General features: G+C 49.7%; 1 protein-coding gene and 1 pseudogene across 2 annotated transcripts in view; both read right to left on the bottom strand.

Moving 5' to 3' along the window:
* The window catches only part of LOC149334672 (calsenilin-like), a 461,575-nt gene extending 445,669 nt beyond the window's left edge, over positions 1-15,906 (bottom strand). The window contains exon 1 of the mRNA XM_089555284.1: positions 14,510-15,906. Within this exon, the coding sequence (XP_089411410.1) occupies positions 14,510-14,567 (58 nt within the window). The 5' untranslated portion in view covers positions 14,568-15,906. The remainder of the gene's footprint in view (positions 1-14,509) is intronic.
* Positions 15,907-15,960: 54 nt separating this feature from the next.
* The window catches only part of LOC149334671 (uncharacterized), a 125,985-nt pseudogene continuing 114,272 nt past the window's right edge, over positions 15,961-27,673 (bottom strand). Inside the window, exon 2 of the transcript XR_016285010.1 lies at positions 15,961-16,335. The product of XR_016285010.1 is annotated as an uncharacterized LOC149334671 (transcript). The remainder of the gene's footprint in view (positions 16,336-27,673) is intronic.

The following is a 27,673-nucleotide window of genomic DNA, read 5'->3' as shown; positions in this document are numbered from 1 at the left end:
TTTTAACGCCGGAAACTAAAATAAGGCTGGAAGGATGTCAGTTTTTATTCAAATACATATATTGGGATCATTACTGCAGCGTCGGTGATCACGAATTCAAGACCACTCGCGAGCTTCCCCACATGCTGTAAGGTTGGTGCTCTTTAGTGAATCTCTCTGATCCAGACCCGACCGCCGGAAGAAAGTGCGAGGTTAGGGACGATGCTCGATTACGAAAGTTGGGGCCTGACATCAATAATAGAAGAACCAGAGTAGGGGTGAGACCCGAAACTTTTAACAGGGCTTGCTGTTACTCCTACACACATTCTGCGATAATCGCCATGACACACAAAGTCAGGGAGAGAAAGCGACAAGGCACGCAGCAATACGCTACTACCAACCTGTTTGGAGCACGGCTGACTAACAATGTTGCCCGCTGTTTCGTTTTCGTGTCACTGTGGCTGTCTGTCACCGCTCAAATTCGGAGCAGTCGTTCAGATTGGAGCACTTTATTGGACTCCGCGCGGAGAAGTACTTCGCTGTCATTGGTTCTAAAGAACTTTTTTTTTCTTCACTTTTTCACCAGCTAGCCCCGCATCGCGTTTTACAAAGCGAACTTTTGGTCCTAAAGAAGCTCAGTAATTTTTTTTCACTTGTGCTGTTCGCTCACGATTGCAAACTCTCGTTTCCTATTTTCCTGAATAACAGCGCGAACTTGGAAGAGGACAGAAGAAAGACACATGGACGGGCGCTGACTTGGAACTGAAAATTTTATTGCTTGGGCGGTGAAAATAAATGGGTGGCCACCAAACAATAAAGGAAAACAACACACTCAATCATACACACTCATCATTCAAACACACTAACTCATGAAGGAGCCATACGCTATATCACTTGTATGTCGATAAAAAGTACAATTTTTTGGATGGAAGTGCCAAAGAGGGGCTGCTGACACAAGATTCTGCTGACCGGGTGATTTGTTCCGCTTCAATGATTTCACGCGTTAGCTGATTTTTGTGTTTACTTATCACCTTGGTTTTCTTGAAGTCCGGCTGGCAATTTCCTCTTTGGCACTTTCATAGACTAACAGTAAAAGTTAAACTTATATAATCCTTATGAATGGACCAAACGACTGTAGCACACCGTACCTGTTTTCCTGTGCGCTATACAGCTGACGTTGCTATGCCGGAAAAAAGTGCTTCTAACTCAAGAAGCCTATCCTGAGTTAGCCTACGGGAGAAGTCTCACGAAGGGCAGCGGAGAGGAAGATGGAGGAGGAAGAGGACGAGAAATATGTGTTTCTTTAGAGGGCGGTTCAACTGATGCAATTATTGGTGCAGTCTTCCGTACCCCCATTAAGAATGATTACTTTTTTCGAATTCGAACGAATTATATGATAAATATGTACGCGTTTTCCAAATTCTACTTTACTTAAAATTCATGAATGCTATTATCCCAATTAAATTGGTTCGAACAATCCGCCCCAGCGAGTGAAACTCAAGCTGAGCACCATCATCATGAGCCTGACCACGCTCAATGCAGGGCAGAGGCCTCTTCCATGTCCCTCCAATTAACCCTGTCTTTTGCCAATTGCGGCCACAGTATCCCCGAAACTACTTAATCTCATCTGCCCACCTAACTTTTTGCTGCCCCCTGCTACGCTTTCCTTTCCTTGTAATCTTCTTCTTGGAATCTTCTCTTGGAATCTTGCCTTCGCTTGCCCTGTCCAAGCCCATTTCTTCCTCTTGATTGCAACTAGGATGTCTTTAACCCGCGTTTGTTCCCTCACCCGCTCCGTCTGCTTCTGATCTCTTAAGGTTACACTTCTCAATTTTCTTTCATTGCTCTCCGCGCTCTCCTTAACTTAAGCTGAACCCTCTTTGCTAGCCTCCACGTTTCTGCCACATAGGTGAGTACCGGTAAGAAACAGCTGTTGTAGATTTTTCTCTTGAGGGATATTGGGAAACTGTCATTCATGATCTGAGAGAATCTGCCATATGCGCTTCACCCCATTCTTATTCTTCTAGTTATTTCACTCTCATGATCCAGATCAGCTGTCACTGCCTGCCCTAAATATACATATTCTCTCACTACTTCCAGCACCGCACCATGAATTGGGAACTGTTGTTCTCTTCCTAGAATGTCGAATATTATTTTGGTTTTCTGCCTGTTAATTTTTAGCCCCACCGTTCTGCTCAGCCTGTCTAATTCATTGATCATGCTTTGCAGTTCATGTCCTGAGTGACTTAGCAAGGCAATGTCACCAGTGAATCGCAAATTACTGAGGTATTCTCCATTAACTGTTATCCCCAGCTGTTCCCATTTCAGGCCCCGGAATACCTCCTGTAAACAGGCAGTGAATAGAATTGGCGAGTTCGTGTCCCCCTGCCTGACACCTTTCCTTATTGTAATTTTACTGCTTACTTCTTGTTGAACTATAGCAGCTGTACAATCGTTATCATTATATTCCAATATTTTCACATAACACTCTTCTACACCCTGATTCTGCAATGCCTGCGTGACTGCTGAGGTTTCTACTGAGTCGAATGTTTTCTCGTCAACCGGTCGCCCCCGCCCTTACGTGCCTCCACCATACCGAAGAACCCTCTTTTATGCCCTCTATTCTTAGGCCCATCCTTTCATCAGCGCAACAAAGCGCCTCGTCACAGCTCGTTATGTCTGGACGTTCGCAGCTGGTCGCGCACGTGCCTGAGCTGTCAGCAAAGCAAAGTGCATCGACACACTGCGACTTCGCTTGGCACGTCCCGCCTCCAGACGTCCGCTTCCGCCATCCGCATGTCGACATTGTCGGTCCCCTTCCTCCCTGCGGGAACCACCGCTACCTGTTAACCTGCATTAACAGGTTCACGAGATGGCCTGAAGCGATGCCCCTTCTCGACATAACGGCGGAGTCGTTCGCAAGAGCACTCATCACACTGTGGATAAGTCGCTACTGAGTCCCTTGCAGCATTACGACTGATCGTGGTCGTCAATTTGACTCCACCTTACTTGCCAACCTATCTGGTCTCCTCGGCGTCAGTCACATCAAGACGACCTCTTACGACCCGATTTCCAACGGTGTCACTGTATCAGGCACGTATATGACGGTGCGTCTCTGTCGCTGACATGCGCGGTGCGAGCTGCCTGTTATCACTAACTTAGGAGGGTAGATGTGTAGGCCAGTTGGTGAGACATGAAGGAGCTAGACACCGCAGCGGACACGCGACAGAGAAAGAAGACGACACAAGGCGGTACCAGACTTCTTGGTGAAATTCTTTCGCAAGCTATCGACGCTTTCTAAAAGGCAGGATGTCCTCTCCTCAGCCGGAGCCTTGTTGGCCACTCTGTGCACGGACGCTAGAAGGTCATACTTGTCCACCGATGGTTCCAAGCTGTACTTGGGGCCATGCTGTAATACGGCCTCCACTTCTGCAGGAACTTTCGCGTTGCCGAGGAAGGTAACTGGAACAACGCCCACTTCTTTCCCTGTGCCTTTCCTTGGGAGCTGGTGGCGCAAGCGGTTCCAAAGGAATTCTGTCGACTGCTGCGTTGTGCGCCGAAAGTCCTGCCATCGCCTCCAACCAGACGATCCAAGACCAAAGCTTTCAAAGCACACATTTCGAAGCCAAGCGTTGAAGAATCCCACTTGCCTCCAGCATTCTGCTTTTAGGATTTTCGAAACCCTTTTCCTTGCTTGCGAAAGAATTTCACCAAGAAGTCTGGTACCACCCTGTGTCGTCTTCTTTCTCTGTCCCGTGTCCGCTGCGGTGTCTAGCTCCTTCCTGTTATCACTAGCGGGCTATATAATCGGCACGCTTCAATAAACACACGTTCTTCTTGTTCTGGACATCATGCTGTTGCCACGTTCTTTCCAACTCGGATACATGGTGTCAGAAGTGGCTAAGACGATCTAGCTACACCGACGGCGGACGAAGCATGGAACGGCTGGTCGCACCGGAACCGCTGCGTCTGGCAGGGAGTGTCTCGGCATCATGGAAGCGTTTCAAGCAGAAATTTGAGATTTTCCTGCAAGCGTCGGCAGTCAAGGACCAACCGAGAAGTGAGGCTTCGAAAGCTGCGCTCCTGCTGAGCATCGCCGGTGACGAGGCACTCGATGTGTTCAACAATTTTAAGTTCGAGTCGGGCGAGAACAAGGATGACTACAGCACCTTGATAGGAAAGTTCGACGCCTACTGCACAGAGGTGAGCAACGAGGTGCATGAGCGGTACCTTTTTCGCACGAGGAACCAAGCGGAAGGAGAGCCATTCGAAAAATTTTTACGTGACCTGAAGAAGCAAGCTTCACAATGTAACTTTGGGACGTTACACGACTCAATGGTAAGAGACCAGATCGTCTTTGGTACCAACAGTCCTAGATTACGGGAGAAGATGCTTCAAGAGAAAGGATTGACGTTAGCAAAAGCGGAGGAGATGTGCAAAATTGGAGAATCAGTAGCACAGCAAAAAGAGGTGTGGCGTAAAGAAGAGAGTTGTGTGGATTTTGTTTCAAGGCGGCGCACAGACTGGCAGCATGCACAGAGTAAAGAGCCCAAGTGCGACGGGGAGCAATGGCAGTGTAGAAAGTGTAATCGCAAGCACAAACCGAAGCAATGCCCAGCATTTGGTAAAAGGTGCTACGTGTGTGGTAGGTTTCACCACTTTGCTGTCTGCTGTAGGAAGTCAAAAGAAGTGAGCGAAGTCGACACACTTCCGGAGAACGATTTTGACGTACTAGACGTAGGAATTAAAAGTGGCACGAATGAGTGGACTGTAAATGCTGAAGTCGGCGGTCAGGAAATTGCCTTCAAAATAGACACAGGGGCGCAAGCGAGCCTCTTACCGTTTTCAGTCTATCGAAAGCTGCCATCAGCTGGAGCACTAACTCCGACGAGCACAGTACTACGGGCATATAACGGCGGCGTTATTACGTGCTTTGGGACAGTGTCGGCAACTGTACGCGTTGGAAATTCCCACACGGTAGTGAAGCTTTTCATTGTGAAAAACGGTCGTCAGCCTATACTCGGACTGGACGCCAGTGAAGCTTTGGGACTGGTTCAGCGTGCCGTGAATGTTATAAATACGCCTCCTAAACATGGTTCTCTCAAGAATTATAGGCATATTTTCGAAGGACTTGGTTGCTTGAAGCAGCCATATCACATGGTCCTGGAACCTGGAGCAGTACCGGTCGTGCAGCCAGCCCGCCGGGTGGCTTTGGCGTTGGAGGAGCCTCTCAAAAAGGAACTCGAAAGAATGGAACGAGCCAACATCATTGTGAAAGTGAATGAGCCTACTGACTGGGTAAGTCCACTGGTTGTCGTCAAGAAAAAAGATGGCGGTTTGCGAGTTTGTTTGGATCCCAGGCAGATCAATCGGCACATTAAGAGGCAGCATTTTCCCCTCCCGAGACGAGAAGACATGGAAGCTAAGTTGGCGGGCGCGAAGTACTTCAGTTGCTTGGATGCTAACTCGGGGTACCACCAGATACCGCTAGACGAAGAAACATCAAAGATATGTACTTTCTCGTCACCTTTTGGGAGGTACCGATTTTTGCGGTTGCCGTTTGGAATATCATCTGCACCGGAAGTGTTTCACCAAACAATGACGCAAGTTCTAGACAGGCTGCCAGGCGTGCTAGTATATATTGATGACATTCTGGTGTGGGGCTCAACGAGACAAGAGCACGATGACAGACTAGTAGCTGTCCTTAAAGCGGTCGAAGAAGCGGGGTTGACTTTCAATGCGCAGAAGTGCAAGTTCAATGTGACCGAAGTAAAGTTCCTCGGTGACATAATAACCGGAAATGGCATATCTCCTGACGCACAGCTCGTTAAAACAATGATTGACATGCCAGAACCAACAAGCAAAGCAGAGGTTCAACGTATGCTGGGTGTCCTCAACTATTTTGGAAAATTCGTGCCGCGGCTGTCGGAAAGAACGGCGTTATTAAGGGATCTTATCAAATGTCGCTCCGATTTTCAATGGACTGAAAACCACGCTAGAGAGTGGAAAAGCGTAACGCAAGTTTTGACTACCGCTCCCGTGCTCGCAATCTTTGATGCTCGAAGGGACACAAAGATTACATGCGACGCTTCGCGGAACGGGGTAGGGGCGGCCCTTCTGCAACGTCATTCTGATGAATGGCGAGCCGTGGCATACGCGTCCCGTGTGTTAACACAAGCAGAGCAGAGGTATGCTCAAATCGAAAAGGAGGCCCTTGGCATTTGCTTTGGTTTCGAAAAGTTCCATCAGTTTGTCTACGGGCGACAACTGCTAATAGAAACTGACCATAAGCCACTCTTATCAATTGCGGAAAAGGCAATCGATGACATGCCACCTCGACTGCAAAGATTTTTTTTTGCGCTTGTTTATGTATGACTTCTGTTTGCAGTACATTCCCGGCAAGAACTTGGTTCTAGCAGATATGTTATCACGATCCACAGCTGATGGCAACAGCAGCAGCCACCAAGACACAGGTATGGATGAAGTGGAAATTCACGCAGTCGAATCCCTGGGTTATATGGTGACGCCAACGACGCAGCGCGAACTGCAGAGAGAAACGGCGTGCGACGACTGTCTGAAAGCCGTGGTGCAAAGTCTGTCAAGGGGCCAACCAGTGGAGGGTGAACTCAAGCCTTTTACACAAGACCTTTCTGTGGTTAATGGAATAGTTTTTAAAGGCTCCAAAGTGGTCGTACCAAAGAGCATGCGAAAGAAAATTCTGTCTAGAATTCATGCGGGACACCTTGGCATGCAAAAATGTAAAGAGAGGGCACGTCGTCTTGTTTTCTGGCCGGGCCTTAACAGTGAGATTGTTTCTCTGGCAGCTAGCTGTCCAACCTCCAGGAAATTCGCTTACGCGCACGGAAAAGAACCGCTCCTCATGCGGCCAACTCCCCGATGTGCATGGTACCGGGTGGGAGTGGACATCTTTTTCTTTGCTGCAGACTCGTACCTGGTTGCTTACGATGCATTTTCTAACTTCCCAGAGGTGCAGCAACTTCAGGACACTAGTGCAAGGGCTACAATTGCTGCACTCAGCGCTATCTTCGCAAGATATGGCGTGCCACTAGAAGTGTGCACGGACAATGGTCCTCAATTTTCGAGCCACGAGTTTGCCGTGTTTGCACAGAACTATGACTTTACACATGTGACTTCGAGTCCCCATTACCCTCAGTCAAATGGTTTGGCTGAAAAAGGTGTGCAGGTGGTCAAACGCATCTTGAAGAAAACCCAGGATTCCGGGGATGATTTCTGGCAAGGCCTGCTGGCCTATCGATCAACACCACTCGAAGACGGCCGATCCCCGGGGGAACTTTTGCAAGGGAGACGCCTGCGAGCCAACCTTCCCGACTTTGAAGAAGTGCCGCGCAGCAAGGTAGAGAAGCATCGCCAGAAAACGCAGGGCAAACCGTTGCCGAAGCTTTCTCGAGGCGACGTGGTAAGGCTGCGAAGAACTACAACGTGGGCTCGGAAGGCGAGGGTAGTAAGCGCTCCGGCTCCAAGGTCGTACCAGCTTCTAACGGAAGATGGAAGAATTCTGCGACGTAACCGGCGACATCTCGCAGAGACGCGAGAGCGGTATGCCCAGACGAGCAGTGACGACGGTGGCGACACAAGTGGGCCAATCGACAACCCCCGGGTACCTGCCTCGCCTTCGTCGCCTGGTACCTGCCTCGCATCGCAGGCCTCGGGAGGGCCACAAAGCACTGCTGGGGAACCACCGTGCGCGGCCAATACAGCGGGAAGCTCGCCTCCGGGTGCCGTGCAGCCACCAGCATTAAGGAGATCGTACCGGAACAGGAGGGCCCCGCAACGCCTTTGCTATGACGAGGAATTTAATCAGTGCGCTTAACTAATCCCTGTTGCTGCAACTGTCCTTGCTTGTTCCCGCGAAAAGATGTATCAGGCACGTATATGACGGTGCGTCTCTGTCGCTGACATGCGCGGTGCGAGCTGCCTGTTATCACTAGCGGGCTATATAATCGGCACGCTTCAATAAACACACGTTCTTCTTGTTCTGGACATCATGCTGTTGCCACGTTCTTTCCAACTCGGATACAGTCACTGAGCGTTTTCACCGGCAGTTGAAAGCTTCACTTATGGCATCCGTTTTCCCTTCGCCATGGATTGAGCGCCTACTGATCGTCCTGCTTGGTCTCCGCAGTCAGTCAGTCGGTCGGTCGGTCGGTCGGTCGGTCGGTCGGTCGGTCGGTCGGTCGGTCGGTCGGTCGGTCGGTCGGTCGGTCGGTCGGTCGGTCGGTCGGTCGGTCGGTCGGTCGGTCGGTCGGTCGGTCGGTCGGTCGGTCGGTCGGTCGGTCGGTCGGTCGGTCGGTCGGTCGGTCGGTCGGTCGGTCGGTCGGTCGGTCGGTCGGTCGGTCGGTCGGTCGGTCGGTCGGTCGGTCGGTCGGTCGGTCGGTCGGTCGGTCGGTCGGTCGGTCGGTCGGTCGGTCGGTCGGTCGGTCGGTCGGTCGGTCGGTCGGTCGGTCGGTCGGTCGGTCGGTCGGTCGGTCGGTCGGTCGGTCGGTCGGTCGGTCGGTCGGTCGGTCGGTCGGTCGGTCGGTCGGTCGGTCGGTCGGTCGGTCGGTCGGTCGGTCGGTCGGTCGGTCGGTCGGTCGGTCGGTCGGTCGGTCGGTCGGTCGGTCGGTCGGTCGGTCGGTCGGTCGGTCGGTCGGTCGGTCGGTCGGTCGGTCGGTCGGTCGGTCGGTCGGTCGGTCGGTCGGTCGGTCGGTCGGTCGGTCGGTCGGTCGGTCGGTCGGTCGGTCGGTCGGTCGGTCGGTCGGTCGGTCGGTCGGTCGGTCGGTCGGTCGGTCGGTCGGTCGGTCGGTCGGTCGGTCGGTCGGTCGGTCGGTCGGTCGGTCGGTCGGTCGGTCGGTCGGTCGGTCGGTCGGTCGGTCGGTCGGTCGGTCGGTCGGTCGGTCGGTCGGTCGGTCGGTCGGTCGGTCGGTCGGTCGGTCGGTCGGTCGGTCGGTCGGTCGGTCGGTCGGTCGGTCGGTCGGTCGGTCGGTCGGTCGGTCGGTCGGTCGGTCGGTCGGTCGGTCGGTCGGTCGGTCGGTCGGTCGGTCGGTCGGTCGGTCGGTCGGTCGGTCGGTCGGTCGGTCGGTCGGTCGGTCGGTCGGTCGGTCGGTCGGTCGGTCGGTCGGTCGGTCGGTCGGTCGGTCGGTCGGTCGGTCGGTCGGTCGGTCGGTCGGTCGGTCGGTCGGTCGGTCGGTCGGTCGGTCGGTCGGTCGGTCGGTCGGTCGGTCGGTCGGTCGGTCGGTCGGTCGGTCGGTCGGTCGGTCGGTCGGTCGGTCGGTCGGTCGGTCGGTCGGTCGGTCGGTCGGTCGGTCGGTCGGTCGGTCGGTCGGTCGGTCGGTCGGTCGGTCGGTCGGTCGGTCGGTCGGTCGGTCGGTCGGTCGGTCGGTCGGTCGGTCGGTCGGTCGGTCGGTCGGTCGGTCGGTCGGTCGGTCGGTCGGTCGGTCGGTCGGTCGGTCGGTCGGTCGGTCGGTCGGTCGGTCGGTCGGTCGGTCGGTCGGTCGGTCGGTCGGTCGGTCGGTCGGTCGGTCGGTCGGTCGGTCGGTCGGTCGGTCGGTCGGTCGGTCGGTCGGTCGGTCGGTCGGTCGGTCGGTCGGTCGGTCGGTCGGTCGGTCGGTCGGTCGGTCGGTCGGTCGGTCGGTCGGTCGGTCGGTCGGTCGGTCGGTCGGTCGGTCGGTCGGTCGGTCGGTCGGTCGGTCGGTCGGTCGGTCGGTCGGTCGGTCGGTCGGTCGGTCGGTCGGTCGGTCGGTCGGTCGGTCGGTCGGTCGGTCGGTCGGTCGGTCGGTCGGTCGGTCGGTCGGTCGGTCGGTCGGTCGGTCGGTCGGTCGGTCGGTCGGTCGGTCGGTCGGTCGGTCGGTCGGTCGGTCGGTCGGTCGGTCGGTCGGTCGGTCGGTCGGTCGGTCGGTCGGTCGGTCGGTCGGTCGGTCGGTCGGTCGGTCGGTCGGTCGGTCGGTCGGTCGGTCGGTCGGTCGGTCGGTCGGTCGGTCGGTCGGTCGGTCGGTCGGTCGGTCGGTCGGTCGGTCGGTCGGTCGGTCGGTCGGTCGGTCGGTCGGTCGGTCGGTCGGTCGGTCGGTCGGTCGGTCGGTCGGTCGGTCGGTCGGTCGGTCGGTCGGTCGGTCGGTCGGTCGGTCGGTCGGTCGGTCGGTCGGTCGGTCGGTCGGTCTATCAATCTTTATTTTGCATTTTTAGTACAAATAAAAATGCAGGGGGTGGGGACAAAAAGCTGCTCTGAGGCAAGCTTGTGCAGCAGAGCTAAGGTTCGGCACTACTCTTTGTGTCCCTGGCGAATTCTTCGAGCCCTCGCCACCACCGACTGCTGACGTCTCAGATTACGTCTACCGTCTACGTAGCGCTATGAGCACTGTCGGTCCACCATGTCAGCGTCCATATTCTCGTTGTGTCCACGTCCTCCTCGACCTTCAGAGGTTCCCTCACGTCTTTGTACGCCACGACGCCGTAGGCCCGCCCTTACGGCCACCATAGGATGGTCCGTACCAAGTGCTCCGGCGTGCTCCTAAGCACTTTCTTTTGCTCATCAACGCCCGGGAGGACACAGTCTCAGTTGACCGCCTTAAACCTGCTCACCTTGCCTCCGACGTCATAGCAAACTGTGCCCCTGCATCTCCTCCCGACCATGCCAGTCCTCGCCGCGTACGATTTGCGCAAACAGTATCCGCTTTCCGCCATTCACACTTCCCTCATGGCTTCATCGCTAGAGGGGGTCCCTCTAGCGTGCCATCGTGATGCGGCAACAGAAGACGACGACAGCTACAGCACGCGTGCAAAGCACGCGCAGACTGCATTTCATGGCTGCTTAATTGGGTGCCGGTTATTTGTGGAGACCCGACGACAACTTGTGTCTGCGATTCATCTCCACAATATAAATTCCACTCTGCCACAACACTTTCAATAGTAGTTAGCAGTATTGTAAATAAATGCCAGCACGGCTTTCGCTTGGTTTTTTATCTGACGCTGAACTCACTTGCATTCATCACGTAACTTACATTCATCACTTTACACGGGCTTTCAGGTCAACGCAGTACTTTTTTACTTTTCCAAAGTTTTCAACTGGGTCTCTCTTTATAGACTTCAACTTAAACTTGCACATCTTAACATTCGCCGTAATGAGCTCTTGTGGATTAGGGACTTTCGTCTAGAATCCAGTTCACCTCTGTTAATAATTCTAACTGTTTTTCTGCTCATGTCCCATCTGGTGTACCCCAAGAAAGCGAGCTATGTGCCTTGCTTTTCTCACCTATATTAATGATCTACCTACTTTTGTAGCATCTAAAGTTCGACTCTTTGCCGATGATTACGTTATGTACGTAGCTCACCATTGCTAGGCACACGGACCGCCACTCCTTACAGTCTGACTTAGATGGAGTCAGCTCATGGTGCTCATCATGGTTATCGGCCTTAAAAGTTTCTAAATGAAAACAAATGTCCTTCACTTATCGTCCAGCACGTATTCCAGCTGCTTTCGTTCTTAATAACAATACTGTCGAAATAGCGACAACACATAAGTGCCTTGGTGTACAAGACGCCCCATCCACGTCAAAAAACTTGCCTATGCCAGAATGTAGCTCTAAAATCGAATAGGACGCGTCCGTTTAGGACCACGATTAAGCCGACGTTATCGCTAATACCGTCTTCTTGCACAGCCATAGTGCTTGTTTCATATTTTCAGGTTGCTTATCTTTCACAAGTTCTTCAGCCTTAAACTTGCCGAACTGGAATACTTATCACATCGCCACGCAATTAATTGTTTGACGCTTTTTCATTAACTTTAACACCGTCCATACTATTGGGATGATTTCTTTCAGTCACTTTCAGCAACTTAATAAACGAATTGAAGAAATTGAGAGGAAGAGCACTGAGATATTGCTGGCATTCGTGCAACTGTTTACGAGCTGGAAAGGCGTGGAAGGTGAATGAGCCTAGAGGTTCATGGGCCCGCTAAAGTTGATGGTGAGAGTGAGGACCTCGTAAGTAAAGTATATGGAGTTACTAAGGTGATTAATGTACCTGAAGGGGCACTGCACAAGTTTCCTAGGAGGGAAGGTAAGGAGGCTGATGTTGTCATGTGTTTTCTGAATCAGTCAGAGCGTGAGAACTGGCTTTCCAAAGGAATGACTCCCGCGGAAATCAAAATTTCCGTAATCATCTAAGAGAACTTCCCGAATGCAAATAGGAAGCCACTCTTCGCAGCCAAGCAGTGGGCAAAACAAAATGGTTATAAGTAAGCATGGTGTACAAATGCAAGGTTTTCCTTCGTGAAACAGATGGGTGCTCTCATCATGTGGTCAAACACTTGAACGACCTTGCTAGTCTGGTATATCATTCTTCCTTGCAAGTGTTTGAGTATTTTTTGTTCAGTCATGGACAACATCTATTTTCCACATCTGTATATAATCTACTAGTTAATGAATTGCCCGTGACGCCTCTTACATTTTTGCATTGGAATATGTAGTCAGCGCAGAGCAAATACGATGAATTTTGTGCTTTTCTCGAAAACATGAATGGTGCATTCACAGCTATCATTTTGACAGAGACATGGTTTCAAAATGACGAGGATGTGTTTCATCTCGAAGGATACAGCAATATTTTGTACAGTCGGAAAACAAAAATAGGTGGTGTTTGCTTATATTTGAAAAAGTGATAAGCTACGAACACGCTGAAGGATTTTCTCATTCCGAGCCTGATTCAAAAATGGTTTGTGTGAAATCATGTTGCAGTATTCTTGTTTTCCTTTACAGAACCCCCGCAGGTTGTGTTGAAAGGTTTTTTATTGCTATTAGAGGAACTTTTATATTAGCGCTTGAGTCAAACACAAGCTTAGTTTTGTCCCCCTCTTTCTTTACTTGTTTACAAAAATTCAGCAAGTTCCTGCACTTTTCGCGAACGGCAGCAGAATAATCACGAGAAACAATAAAGCCCGAATCCTTTAACTTGTGCCCATTGCTGAGAACGTTTTCAATTTCTTTACTGCTGTTAAATTTAGCGATGATGGGCCGCGTCTTATCTGAGGAATGACGCCCTAGGCGATGAGCACGCTGAATTGAACCAACAGTGATTTCAAGTTCGCGACTGCAGAAATCAGTCACGAGCTGTTCAGAAGTTTCCCAAGATTCAGACTTATCAGTATCCTTGAGGCCATAGAATAACAAATTAGACCGCCGGGAATTGTTTTCAAGATAATCAATTTTTTGCTCCAATTTCGACAAATTACCATTACCGTCGCTTGGAGGCTGCTGCGAAGAAAGAGACACAACCTTTGCTTCAAGATCATGAACGCGTTTGCTCAAGTGATCTATATCAGTTTTTAGGCTGATATGAATTAGAAGAATCTTATTTACAGCCTCAAGAATACTGGTGTTATTGGTCTCAAGACGTTGAACGGCATCAAAGACGGAATCCAGCTTTTCTTCCTGGGCCTTCGTCATCGGCCCAGGTTTAGCTTCTACGTCGCTGCCGAGCAAGAGCAGGCGCCAAAGAGGCAACAAGTGCGCACGAGTTCGCTTCAGACAATTTGGTACATTGGGAGGCCACGACACCATCACTAGGCAAACGTTATTGTCGCGACAACAGTTGGTTTTCAAATAACTAACCTGTGAAAACATTGGGCGTTGAAGCGGATGCACAAAAGTGGTGTCGTGGCCCAAGGTGTACTGTTTGTTACTGTTTGTTATGTAATATGGTCGTTCTCATTTTACGTGTACTGTTTATAAACTAGCACTTTAGTTCTGATATTTGCTGTAAGAATCTGTGCTACTAAGCTCTGTCAAAGCGTACGCTGTCTACTATTAGGAGGTGGGGCTAGTCAAGCTATTATATGGGCATTTTTTCCCACCTTCTCAACCATATTTCAGGTATCAAATTGTTTGTGGTAAAATGAACTTCGAACTTTAGCTTCAAACTTCGCACCTGATCCTATCTTTTCAAGATGCAAACATTTTCTCAAAATTAAATGCGCACAGTGCCATTGATCATCTTATTCCAACTCATTCATTACCCGTATTATAATTGATTAGATTATCTTGCAATCAAACATTGGTAGAGAAACAGAAAAAAAATTTAAGAACACATTATCTGTGATAAAAATGTGCTGTGATGAATTTCTTGTTTTTTTTCTGTTTCTTCCCTTTGTATTATGACGTGTTCAAATTGTTGTATTTGTAATTAACTTGTTCTTGAAACCTAATGTGTTTAAACAAAGTTGTATCATCCCCCCTATTTAATACTCTCCCAGCCAGTCTGTAGGGGTAACTTGAATGAATAAATAAACCTTAGACGAAACTAGTAAACGTGGAAGTCATTGAGGCTATGCAGAAATGCTGCGGAGAGCCAATTATTTCTCTACAATTTTAAGTATCACCAGGACTTTAAACTGCATATGCGCCACTCGTTTTGAAGTTTCAGTACGGAAGGCTGAAATATTAATGGGCCATAGAGGCATGGTGACCCTTTTCTCACAACCGCACCACGCCTTGGGATGCTGATAAGGAGAGTGACAACTCACCGCTCCCGCCGAAGGCCCGCTGGACGGTCCTGACGACTCGGGCGAAGAAGGAGCCCATGGGCCCAGCGGGGCTCCCGCCGCCAGAGCGGCGGCCGCCGCTTCCAGCTCGCCGCCGTCCAGCAATCACGCACCCGCGGAAGCTACACCAGCACCACTGAAAACACGCGGCTGTCGGGCCGCGTCCACAAGAACCACACGCTTCGCACCCTTGGAGGGGTCGGGTGCGAATGACGTTGCGCCGCGGTCGGGCACTGCACTGCTTCTTTCGGCGGCGAAGGTCGCTGACCAAGCTGGATGTTCAGCGCCGTCTACAGGAAAGCGCAGATACTCCCCGGTCGGCACAACGAGGGGATTAAAGCAGCGCACACAACAGGGACGCAGATATAGTCGTGGTACCAAGTTCCCAGCGAGCGTTCGACTCTTAGCTTTGTTGCACTGAGAGAAAGTTCGGTACGGCCATCGCAATACGTGTTAGCACCAATGCGTGCCTTCCAGCCTCGACGCTTACGCAGAAGCAGCCATATAAATCCCGGCACAGGACGCAGCTGCAGGAGGAGCTTTTGAAAAAGGCATGGCGGCCACGCGTTTCGAAGCATGAGCAGGGCCTGTGTGGTAGTACCTGAACTATTCAAATTCTCTTCGCCACACAAGCAGATCGCGGAGAGTAAACTGTTCCTAAAACGGCCTATGTAGTCGCATTGATGGGATATTTACTGTAGTTTCAATCTTCGATTCGTGCCGAAGGTTTCAAGATGTCACAATACAGAAAAGGAATCTGGTGAATGTTCCGCTGGGCTATTAGCTTGCAATGAGAAAGCGAAAAGAGAAAAAACCTGAAATCACTACAAAAGTTTCCGGAATGTTATGTACACGTAAAAATCTAATATTTGTGCTGTAGCAATGGTGTGCGTAACGTCGTAAGACAGGCAACCAACCTCACAGACAGTATGATGTGCTCAGGCTAGTTATGCTTGAGATTTCATTGTTAACTGCTGCCTTAAGAAGCACATACGCAGTACAGAGTGAGGCTCAATTGTCACAGGAGGTGAAAAACTCACAGAAATGTTGCAAAGGATAGTCGCTTTGCTTCTTTCGTCAAACGTGGTGTTGTTGCTTTAGTACCTTTTAGAAAGGAGAACCTTGGACAGGATGCAATTTGTATAAAAAAAGAAGAAAGATTATGCCTACGACCTAGCTTTGCTCAGTGTGCACTAATGTCTGGTTCGTGGGAATTCTCCTGGCAGCAGAAAGAAGGAAACTTCATTTTCGCAGCGTGGAGTTGCCTCACTATATACTGTATTAGCCAAGCATCAATGTGTGAAAACGTGAAGGCGTTCGAGCGAGAACTTCCTTCGTTCCTAATTAACCCTGGCCAATCATCTCGCTTCTGATAGCCCGTATGTAGATATTTGAATTTAGCGTCTATGTATAGACCACTGGGTATTATGGTATTATGTCTCTTCAGTGCAGGACTAATGAGCTGAATTCGTAGCACGAATTGAACATTGCACCAACACTCGCGAACGACGTTTTCCTAGAGTAGCCAAGTGTTGCGCTCTCTGTTGTGTTGCGATTCGGCGTTAATGACGGGACGCGTTCTTCCTTTGATGAGGTAGCAACTTTGTGTGCAGGAAGTAGTTGCGCCGACAGTGGATGTTGTTGTAAGAGGGTCATTATGCTGCTCCGTTTCTCGTCCATTGACTCAGTAGAAGGAGCAGCCATCGATGTTCCAATGCAGCACACCAGGCCCACGATGCGATCGTTGGGACATCATCTGCATTTCACGCAGATCTTTCTCGATGCCGCCACGGAAGTGGTAGAGACAGCTGCGAAGAGAAAAAGAAGGGGAACAAACGAACCAGATGAATAAGCATTTGCGATTCACGAAGGAAACTGCATGCTCAAAGTAAATTTATTTTGCAAATATAATGAGATAAAACTCCCAGAGTTTAACATGGTTGGTTGGTTCATTTTTGAGGAAAGGAAACGGCACAGTATCGGTCTCACAACCGCTCCGTAAGGAAAGGGATAAAGGACGAGTGAGAGAAGAAAGGATGAAAGAGGGGCCGTAGTGCACGGCTCCCCGAATTCTCTCCTGGGCGCGCTTTAACATATATCTCTTTAGTATTTGGGGATAACAGTTAATGAGAATACTTTCGTAATCTGCGATTGACTATGAATTGCAAAGCATGGTAAATCACTTAGAGGGGCAGAGCAGAGTGGTGTGTCTAAAAATTGATCTCAACAAAAATAATGTTCAACTATCTCAGAATCGAACAGTAGTTTATTATTGGCAGCAAGGCACTGGATGAGGTAAGGGAATGCGTCTACTTAGAGCAGGTGGTCACCGCAGATCTGGACCACGAGAGTTAAATAACTAAAAAAATAAGAACTGGGTGGAGCGCATTTGCTAGGTTCTCTCAGGAATGGCAGTTTACCAATATCACTCAAGAGAAAAGTATATAAAAGCTTTATCTTGCGGGTACTGCACTGAAGGGCAGAAACGTCAGGGATAACAAAAAGGGCTCCGCCTATGTTACGGACAACGTAGCGAGCTATGGAAAGGAAAATGGTAAGCGTTAAGGGACAGGAATACGCCAGAATAGATCGGGAAACACACAAGAGTTAACATCGTAGTCGAAATCAAGAAGGACTGGACTTGAGTATGTAATGCGAAGGCTAAACAACCAATGGTCATTAAGGATAATGGACTAGATTCCAAGAGCATAAAGAGTAGCAGGGGGTGTCAGAAATTTATTTTGGCGCAATACATTAAGAAGCATGTGGGGGTAATGCGGCCTCAGATGGCAAAGGACAGGGTTAATTGGAGAGACATTGGAAGGACCTTTGTCTTGCAGTGGGTGTAGTCAGGCTGATGATTATGATCAGGATGAAGTTGCATCACCAACGGCGAGTTGGACAGTTTTATCTTAAGGAACGAAACCTCGCAACTAAAACGGTGGACCAGAAAAAGCGATAAACGAACACGCGCTGATTTACAACTGGCTGTTTTAATCGGAAAACGACATATAAATACTCTCTAATCGCTGCGTCACAGCCTCACGTCATCATCACAAACCTACTAACTAAAAATAAAGTAAAATATCAAATGCTGAATCGTAAGACCCTACAGGCTTCCACGTTGTTACAACAGACTTATCTCGCGCTTATACAAGGTCATCCAAGTGCTGCTCACAGACGAGTCAACTTCTGTGAAGATATGATGAGCCTCCCATACTTCCCGTACTAGTTGCTCTCTATGACGATACAGCACAACAGTATTGTCAAAGTACGGAGTGCACAGGCAGGATTTGCAATGTGCAGCTAATTTTGACGAACAGGAGCCTCCCAAAGAATCAGCGTGTTCCAACAGGCATTCATTGAGCCACCTGCCTGTTTGGCCAACATAGAAATGGCCCCGCGAGAACGGAATCCTGCAGACCACTGCAACTCTGCACTGCACGAATGGAGCATCGTGGCGAACTCAACACCCTTTTGTGGCGTTACCATTTTATTTCTTGCGTTTCACTGCCGCCTGATCCTTGCTCAATTTATTTGGCTCAGAAAACGGGACCCTGCCACCAAACGTCTCCGCTACCTTCTTCCATCTGTGGGATAGCCGATGTACATACGGTACCACCGCGCCTTTGTTCTTCTGGCTGTCATTGCCATCTTCAGCTACTTTTTCCTTCTTTGTTTTCATGCTCAGGAGTAGCCTGTTGCACGCAGACACTAGTACATTTTACGGAACACCTGCCGCTCTGCAACGAGACCGTTGTGCGTCAAAGCTGGAACCCACTTCCTGCATGCATGACTACCTAATTGCCGCTCCCAGGCACGCCATGGAGATCCCATTCTTGACCAGCTTGGAAGGATTGGAATCAAAGTAAAGAAGTGGCTTTTGCTTTCTTGGCGCGTAGCGCCAACAAACATGGTTCCTTTCAAACTTGAAGTTCAAATCCAAAAACTGCAGGCGGTCTTCAGAAGGCATCTCATAAGTGAGCAGGGTGTGTTGCTGGGCAAGTTGGTTTGACATCCTGAACATGCAGCGCTGGCAGACGAGGGATGAAGGAGAGACGACACACACACGGCGCTGAACTAACAACTTTAATTTGACTAGCAATTTTAGTTCAGCGCCCTGTGTGTGCCGTCTCTCGTTCGTCCCTCGTCTGCCAGCGCTGCATGTTCAGGATCTCATAAGTGACCCTTAGATCAGGCGCCGTGCTTGAAAATACTTTCATGATGTCATTCATCACTTAAGGGCTGGCTTCCATCGGTAGTGTCACAAGATAGTCATCCACGTATCAAAGGATGCTTGAAGTACAATCCTTGAGTTCTTTTTCGAGTGCCCTGCCTACTACGATAGGGAGCTGCATTGTCAGGAAGAGCGGATTAGTGGGCCTTGCCATGGCACAGCCACCAATCCCACAAAGTGTCGTTGACAGACGTTGTTTCCTTAAAGTACACGAAAATGGTGATGTAAACTGGGATGGGGCAATTCAAGTGGCAGCGAGGGTTAGGCGGTTTCGCGGCGGCGTGGTGAGGGCAGCGGTGACGCCGTCGTTGACGCAGCCAGCCCCATTATCACCACAGCCGGGATCGGTGTTTGAAATTTTCTCGCGCATCTTAGGTAGATATGATTGTTTCCTGTGTTCAGACACAAACACATGTGAGCCATATTCTAACATATGAATAAAGTACTTCCTAATTATCAATAGGTAAGGCATGTCATGAGTTGGGACGCGGAAGCGTGTATCGTAAACCGAGACGATTTGCTTAGTGAAGACCTGACAGTCAACCTGACTGAGTACAGACACTTTCTAACAAATTCGGCGCTCTCAAAAAAAATAATCCAGCGTCGTCGACAACATCACGAAGCGCAAGAATCGGTCTGGTCTAACAAGCACCGGACAGCAAGAGCCATTAAAATCATAACGCGCTCATAAAGCCGCACAGAAGGCATAGGTTACTCGACACCAAAACAACACGAAGCCAATTAACCTTATTGCGCACTCTCTTCGTCTAACGTGAACTAGGAACTCCTGAAACCTCTCTTCCCATCCCCAGAAGGCCGCGAAAGACCAATAATAAAGACGACGCAGATGAATGCCAGATGGCGCTGGCATTCTCATCAGCTCGAATTGTCGCTGATAAATGAATTCGGTAAGCCGAAGGATGACCGAGATCGGGACGCATACTTAATTACGTAGGATATGGCTATATTGTTGTTTATTGAGGGCTGAATGGATGCGACCAAAGGAAAAGCGTGCAAAATTAAAGTCCGTCGATGAACCCCGCGAAACGAGTGCGAATCATGACAGGCCTGGACAGTAGCGACCGGCTCCGGCTCTGAATAACCCGATATAACTCGCGACGGATATGCTGACTGGCTCCAATCAGCGCCGCGCGCAGGAAGTCCTGGCGCCAACGCGAAGCTACGTCCCCGCCACAGTACAATCTCCAAACTTCCGTGTGGTGTCCGCTTCATCGCCCGGAGCTGCCGCAAGGATGAATGTGGAGCGCATAAAATACAAACGAGGGTCGCGCGGCCATCGATCGTGAACCCACATGCTCACAGGTAGTGAGAATCTGGTTGCGGCGCAGGGGTTTGCGGGACCAAGCTTCGGCACTGCACACTTAAAACGACACCGGGGTCACCTCCGACCTCATTTTTAACGCCAGAGCGTTAAGGGTTCCGCTCCGCAGAAAACACGGCGTCTTCAGCGTTGTGCGCAAAAATCCATAGTGAAGCAGTACAGGGTTCCGGGGGCTTTTGTCGACCACCTGGTGATGACAAGGAGCGTTGCCTGGTCGGGGAGGCGTGCACTGGACAGCTTCACTTTCCTCTGCTCACGGGCTGCACTGCGTGGCTTTATATAATAGTGTTTTCGGGGATATGTCCACGAAATACGTGTTAGGGTTGCGGTGTCGCCGCACCGTCGACATTCGCTTTCGTAAAGTGTTGGGTGTAGGCATCGGAAATACGTGTTTGAAGACACCTTAGGAGGCAGGGGTCTCACAGGAGACGGAGAGCTGAGGGAAAAAGTGCAGGCGTCTATTAATACGTTCGGTTTCGAGCCGGGTGGCGAAGCGGGAGGATAGGTGTATAGAGCAGGAGGGGTTGGCCCCGCTCTGTGAGTATGTTCTCGAGCTAAGGTGTCTGCCCTGACGTTGCCATCAAGGCCCTCGTGGCCGATGACCCAGCTGATGGCATAGTATTAGATGGAGAGGTTGTCCCAGGATGCATAGCGCCTGTCAGGCGCCTGTTGGGAGACAAGAAAGATTAAGTGCGCAGCAAGACTGAAAGACGCGAAGTTTTTAAACAGAATTAAGGAAAAGACAGCCCGGGAACTGTTGGAGGCTTTCTATATCAAAATCAACTGTAATGATTGTGTTAGTACCCCGTCTTTTATCATATATAAGAAAGAAACTGCTTTTTTAAATACAGGGGGTTGGGGCACCTGTGTGGCTCACTTATCTTTTGCTTCAATTTTTGTAGAACCCGCGCCTCATGTCTGGCTCTTGCTGCCTCTCTTGATTGTTTTCCTTATATTCATTCGCATTCGCGGTGAACAAACAGTTAGAAGTTGCGCCTGTCCCGTCTCGCTTCCTGTCTGTTCTCTCTATCGGCGCTCCTTTCTGGAAACATGCACCAACTGCAACAGGGCAGAAAACTGAGCTAGTTGGTATACATTCATTATGAGAAATCTAGGCGCTAACAACGCAACAGAGGGGACACAGCGCTTACTAGCAACTAGAAGAATTTTTATTCAGAAGCTTCTATATATACAACAAAAACCAAAACAAACCCAGAGTAATCACACGACACATGCCAACCGATGTGCAGGAAAAGATTACTTCGCTGTTTTCAATCGCTCTTTCAAAGAACTCATCTCTCTACTCGACAAGCGAACCGATGTGCAACTAAAAAATGTATGCCCCGTTTCCGCCATATGATAGGCTTCAAATATCTCTCGCGTTACACGATCTCGGTGACGAAAAAGAACACCCGTTTTGGAAAAAATGGGCAAACATTTCTTCTTCTGCTTGCTGCAGTTACGACAATGCAGAACCATACTGTTTTAAGTGTCACCTTTTTCCACATCTCCGGCATGCTCCATCAACTGCACATTCAAACATCGACCACTCTGGGCTACGCAACATTTCCACTCGACAGGGGCATATTGTACTCTGGGCCCACTTTGCACGCGACGTACGGTGATCTGTGTCTGACCGCACAACCGCCATTTCTTTTCTTCGCGACCTGCTCCGCCTTAGCTTCAATCGCACGGCATAACGTTCGCAGTTTTTTGGGAGCCGAAAACATGACACGAATGCCATACTCGCCAGCAACTTTCTTAATCCCATGTGAAAGTCGATGCAGAGAGGGTACAATCACGGGTTTGCTATGTTCTTCTTTCTTATCGTTTTTCCCCTGACCCTTTACCCAGCGAATAACCTTCTCACCGGCTCTGCCGATCACCTGGCGTGGATATCTGCTTTTACCCAGTCTTTCCACCTTATACTCGACACTTTCCTTGATGCGATGGTGGCACGACTTTGAAGCAGCTGACTTGAATCATGGGACCGCCATTCCATCCTTGATGGTCTTCGAATGTGCTGACGCAAAATTCAACAAGCCTTTCGCGGAACGCGGACCCTAACCCCAACAAAGATGGTCCGATTTCTTAATCAATCGAAGGCCCAGAAACTGCAACTCTCCCCCACTTGGAATCTCGTGCGTGAACTTGAGGCCCATACCGCTATCCTGAAACCATTTCACGATGTCTATTTGCGTACGAAGCTGTCACAGTTATCGGCGATGATTAAGTAGTCATCAACGTAACGAAAGGCCTTCCGAAACAGGTCAGCTGAATTAAGCTCTATCTTCTTGTTAGCAAAGCCGAAGAAAATGCTACTAAGAGCAGGAGCTACACTAGACCCAATGCACACCCCTCCGCGCTGCACGAAGAAATGGTCACCATAACCAATTACTGTCGATTTCAAATAGACCGACAGAATTTCTAGGAAGGATTCAAAGGACACACCACACCTTTCAATGAACCCCTTTTCATCATCGTCGTAGTGATGCATGAATGAACGCACCTCATTAACACGTTGTGGGGCATTGAATAGTGCAGGTCCTCCACATCGATGCTAAGGAAATGACACAGCCCATGGTTTTCATCCAACAGGTACTTGACCACGGCTTCTGAGTTCTTGATACTGTACGATACCGTCGACTTTCACATGGAATTAAGAAAGTTGCTGGCAGGTATGGCATTAGTGTTATCTTTCCGATTTCCAAAAAACTGTCAACGTTAAGCCGTGCGATTGAAGCTAAGGCGAAGCAGGGCGCGAAGAAAAGAAATGGCGGTTGTGCTGTCAGACACAGGTCACCATACGTCGAGTCCAAAGTGGGCGCAGTGTACAAAATCTCCCTGTCGTGTGGAAAAGTGTACGTAGGCCAGAGTGGTCGATGTTTAAAGTGTTTGATGGAGCATGCCGGAGATATGGAAAAAGGTGACACTTCAAACAGTGTAGTTCGCATTGTCGTAACTGCAGCAAGCACAAGAAGAAATGTTCTCCCATTTTTTTCCAAAACGGGTGTTCTTTCTCGTCACCGAGATCGTTTAACGCGAGAGATAGTTGAAGCCTATTATATCACGGAAACGGGGCATACATGTGTTAGCGACCCTACGGTTGGCTTGTCTAGTAGAGACATAGGTTTTTTGAAAGAGCGATTGAAAACAGCGAGGTAAGCTTTTCCTGCACATCGGTCGGCATGTGGCGTATGATTACTCTGGGTTTGTTTTGGTTTTTGTTATATATATAAGATTCTGAATAAAATTCTTGTTGTTGCGAGTAAGCGCTCTGTCCCCTCTGTGTCGTTGTTTGTTAGCGCTTGGATTTTTCATAATGAATGTATGTCAACTAGCTCAGTTTTCTGCACTGTTGCAACTTATTTCTAGTACAGTGAGCCGGTTTCTGTCTACTAATTTTCACCTATCTTGCCCAGCAGTAATCGCGTCGCTAATCGCAGTATGCGTGTACAAGGCTCGCACCCTATCCTGGTACGCAAGGTACGGCCGGTGCCCGGTTACGTTGCGGGGGTTTGTAGGTGTATGAAACCTTCAAGGGGCCACACCAGAAGGTTCACCAAGATGCAACGTTCCGTGTGGTGGCGTCAGGCAAGATTCTTTACGGATCTCTTGAAACTCGTGTGCGGTGTCCAGGGAGATGGTCGCATGTTCCGCGAGCGGTCCACAACAACCGACCGGATGAAAGAGTACCTATGGTATTTGGCAAGACCTAGGCTTCCTGACCATGGACGAGAAAAGTCTACGAAAGAAGGCAACGTCATCGTTTTAGGGGACAAGCCTGATTCAGCGGAACACCGGAATGTTTTACAGTTGGGACCCCAGTTTGGTTTTTAGCCCGTTCTTCATACCGCGTAGAAGCTTGCTTTCTCCCAGACCGTGCGTCGGCGCGTTTCTACCGACTTTCGTCCTACATGCGCGGACGAATGCTTGTCGGTGCTGCAGAGGACCCAAGAGAAACAAAAGAAGCTCGGGAGCACCGAACAGCTGGTTGAATATATGCTAGAACTCGACATGCGGCTGCTGCTTGCTGACAAGGATGGAGTGTTCATCGTCATACCTACCGACACGTTCAAGGATAAGGCGAGAGAGGGTGTTGACAAGAATTTTAAAGAAGTGCAATTCAAAGCGAAAGAAGTGAAGAAGCAGGCAGTGGAACTTCAGAGCCACAACTTTCTACGTCTAGTGTCTTCAGTGAAGGCAGCCTCTGCACCGCATCTGGAAGCCTTCTTCAGCATGAATACGCATAAGGAATGTATGCCTTTCCGTTGCATAGTTTCGAAGAACTCGTGGCAGGATTTTGTCTCAAAGTATTTACAGGGCAATTTAGGATCTCTGAAGATAGATGACCGGTGCAGCATCAACTCAGAAGCCCTGGTTGAGTACCTGTTGGTTGAAAACCCCAGGGAAGTGTCATTTCCTTAGCATCGATGTGGATGACCTGTACTATTCAGAGCCGCACAACGTGTTAATGAGGTGCATTCATTCATGAATCACTGTGACAATGGTGAAAAATGGTTTATTGAAAGCTGCGATGTGTCCCTTGAATCCTTCATAGAAATTCTGTCCTTCTATGTTAAAAACTTCTTATCAACCAGGCAAGCCACTATAAACTTCGGTGGAATAAAATGAGATCCCATCACTCTAGGCCCTAGCGGATTTCCGCAAGGGGCAGTACTGTCACTCCTCTTGCTCAATTTGGCTATGAAAGATCTACCAGGCCTTCTTTCCGAAATCCCCGGCATCAAACACATATTGTATGCGGATGCTATCACTGTCTGGTGCAACTCGGGGAGTGACGCCGATATCAAGGAGCGTCTTCAAGCAGCAGCGGACACGGTGGGCTGGTACGCCAAGGAGAGAGGCCTCCAGTGTGCGCCGGAAAAGTCCGAGCTGCTAACCCTGAAGAACCCGAGGACACCCCTAACGCAGAACATCTCGGTTTATATAGAGAACCACCCAGTACAGAAACCCACGAAGATCATGGTCCTAGGGCAGTATATCCCGCAGGGGCGACAGAACACCACCACTATGAAGAAGCTTACAACATACACCGAGCAAATCCTCCGGATGATACCTCGTACCCGAAATAAACACCATGGTATGAAGCAAAGGGACACCATCCGCTTAGTGCAAGCTTTCGTGATCTCGCGGATAATTTACGGGACGCCATTCCTTAACCTCTGCAGGTAGGAAATTGAAAAGTTGGAGACACTCATCAGGGAAGCCTACAAGATGGCACTGGGGCTACCGGACTCCACGCCAACGGCCAAGCTCATGGCTCTAGGAGTACCTAATACCGTCAAAGAGATGTGGAAAGCACAATGGCTCTCACAACTCAATAGGCTCGCACTTACAACACTCGGCAGAGAACTGCTCGAGAAGATTCATGTTAATCAGCCTTATACAATTGACCAAAGGGAAGTGTCCCCACGCGATGTGAGAAGACGCATCAACGTGCACCCTATTTCGCGGAATATGCATCCCGCATATAACAACGAGAGGAGGAAAGCGAGAGGGTAAGCTCTGCAGAAGAAATGGGACCAGCAAACTAACACCCTTTACGTGGACGCCGCAGTACCAAAGAACGGAGTCATGACTATTGTAGTCTCAACGCCTTCAGGGTCGATGGTGAACTGCGCCTCGGTGAAAACATCTAACCCCACTAACGCAGAGGAAGCAGCTATTGCATTAGCTGTAACATCTAACCCCAACGCCGTTGTGCTCACTGATTCCCAGAACGCCTGTCGCAACTTCAATTACGGATTAATATTCATAAGTCAGGGTTGTCATTGCTGACTAAGCATCCACCCAACCAAGCCTCAGTCATCTGGTTTCTCGGTCACCTGGAACTACCAGGAGGAAACGAAGCCGCTCACAGGCATGCCCGAGCTCTTCTATACCGGGCGTCTCCCCGTGATGACCATGAGGGGGGCCATGACCTGATAGGTTTAGCAGTGTATGCTGACAATCTCGCGCCATACAGAACAGCCAGAAAGGAGTACCTACCACCACAGAAATCCTTCAATAAGTTAGAAGAGAACACACTTAGGAGAATACAGACCAACACATACAAAACACAAGCGAAATTCCACCAGTGGTACCCTACTCTCCGCAGTGCCCACACTGTGGAGAGGTAGCTAACCTCTACCATATGGTGTGGCCATGCCAACAAAATCCCCTAGTTGACCCCATTCTCAACCCCTGGGAGGAGCAGTGGGAGGCTGTTTTGCTCAGCGATGATCCTGACCGTCAGCACTGGCTGGTGGGGAGGGCCAGCGTAGCAGCAGCAGCCAGTTGACTACCGGAGTAGGCGGCTCACCCACATGTTCTGAGAATACTGACCAAATAAAGATGATTTTAATCAATCAATCTCTCCTTCTATTTGAAGTCTACAGTAATTGGTTATGGTGATAGTTTGTTCGTGCAGCGCGCCGGGGTATGCAGTGGGTCTAGGGTAGCTCGTGCTCTTAGTAGCTTGTTCTTAGGCTTTGTTAACTAGAAGATAGAGCTGAGTTCAGCTGACCTGTTTCGGAAGGCCTTTCGTTACGTTGATGATTACTTAATCATCGTCGACAACTGCGAAAGCTTCGTACGCAGGGTAACAGACATCTTGAAATCGTTTCAGGATAGCGGTATGGGCCTCAAGTTCACGCACGAGGTTCCAAGTGGGGGAGAGTTGCAGTTTCTGGACCTTCGATTGATTAAGAACCCAGACCATCTTTGTTGGAGTTACGGTCCGCGTTCCACGAAAGGCTTGTTGAATTTTGCGTCAGCACATTCGAAGATCATCAAGGATGAAATCGCGGTCTCATGTTTAAAGTCAGTTGCTTCAAAGTCGTGCCACCATCGCATCAAGGAAAGTGTCGAGTATCAGGTGGAAAGACTGGGTAACAGCGGATATTCACGTCACGTGATCGGCAGAGCAAGCGAGAAGGTTAGTCGCTGGGTAAATGGCCAGGAGAAGAACGACAAGAAAGAAGAACACAGCAAACCCGTGATCGTACCGTCTGTGCATCGACTTTCACATGGAATTAAGAAAGTTGCTGGCGAGTATGGCATTCGTGTCATGTTTTTGGTTCCCAAGAAACTGTCAACGTTATGCCGTGCGATTGAAGCTAAGGCGGAGCAGGTCGCGAAGAAAAGAAATTGCGGTTGTGCTGTCAGAGACAGATCACCGTACGTCGCGTGCAAAGTGGGCACAGAGTACAATATACCCCTGTCGTGTGGAAAAGTGTACGCAGGCCAGAGTGGTCGATGTTTGAATGTGCGGTTGATGGAGCATGCCGGAAATATGAAAAAAGGTGACACTTCGAACAGTATGGTTCTGCATTTTCTTGACTGCAGCAAGCACAAGAAGAAATGTTCTCCCAATTTTTCCAGAACGGGTGTTCTTTTTCGTCACCGAGATCGTGTAACGCGAGAGGTAATTAAAGCATGTTATATCGCTGAAACGGGGCATACATTTGTTAGTGACCCTTCGGTTATCTTGTCTACTAGAGAGATAGGTTTTTTGAAAGAGCGATTTAAAACAACGAGGTAATCGTTTCCTGGACATCGGTCG

This window comes from Amblyomma mixtum, chromosome 8, assembly GCF_055824585.1.
Source record: "Amblyomma mixtum isolate Tamu chromosome 8, ASM5582458v1, whole genome shotgun sequence".
NCBI classification, from domain to species: Eukaryota; Metazoa; Arthropoda; class Arachnida; order Ixodida; family Ixodidae; genus Amblyomma; species Amblyomma mixtum.
The sequence above is the reverse complement of the archived record's forward strand: the minus strand, read 5'-3'. Positions and strand labels throughout refer to the sequence as shown.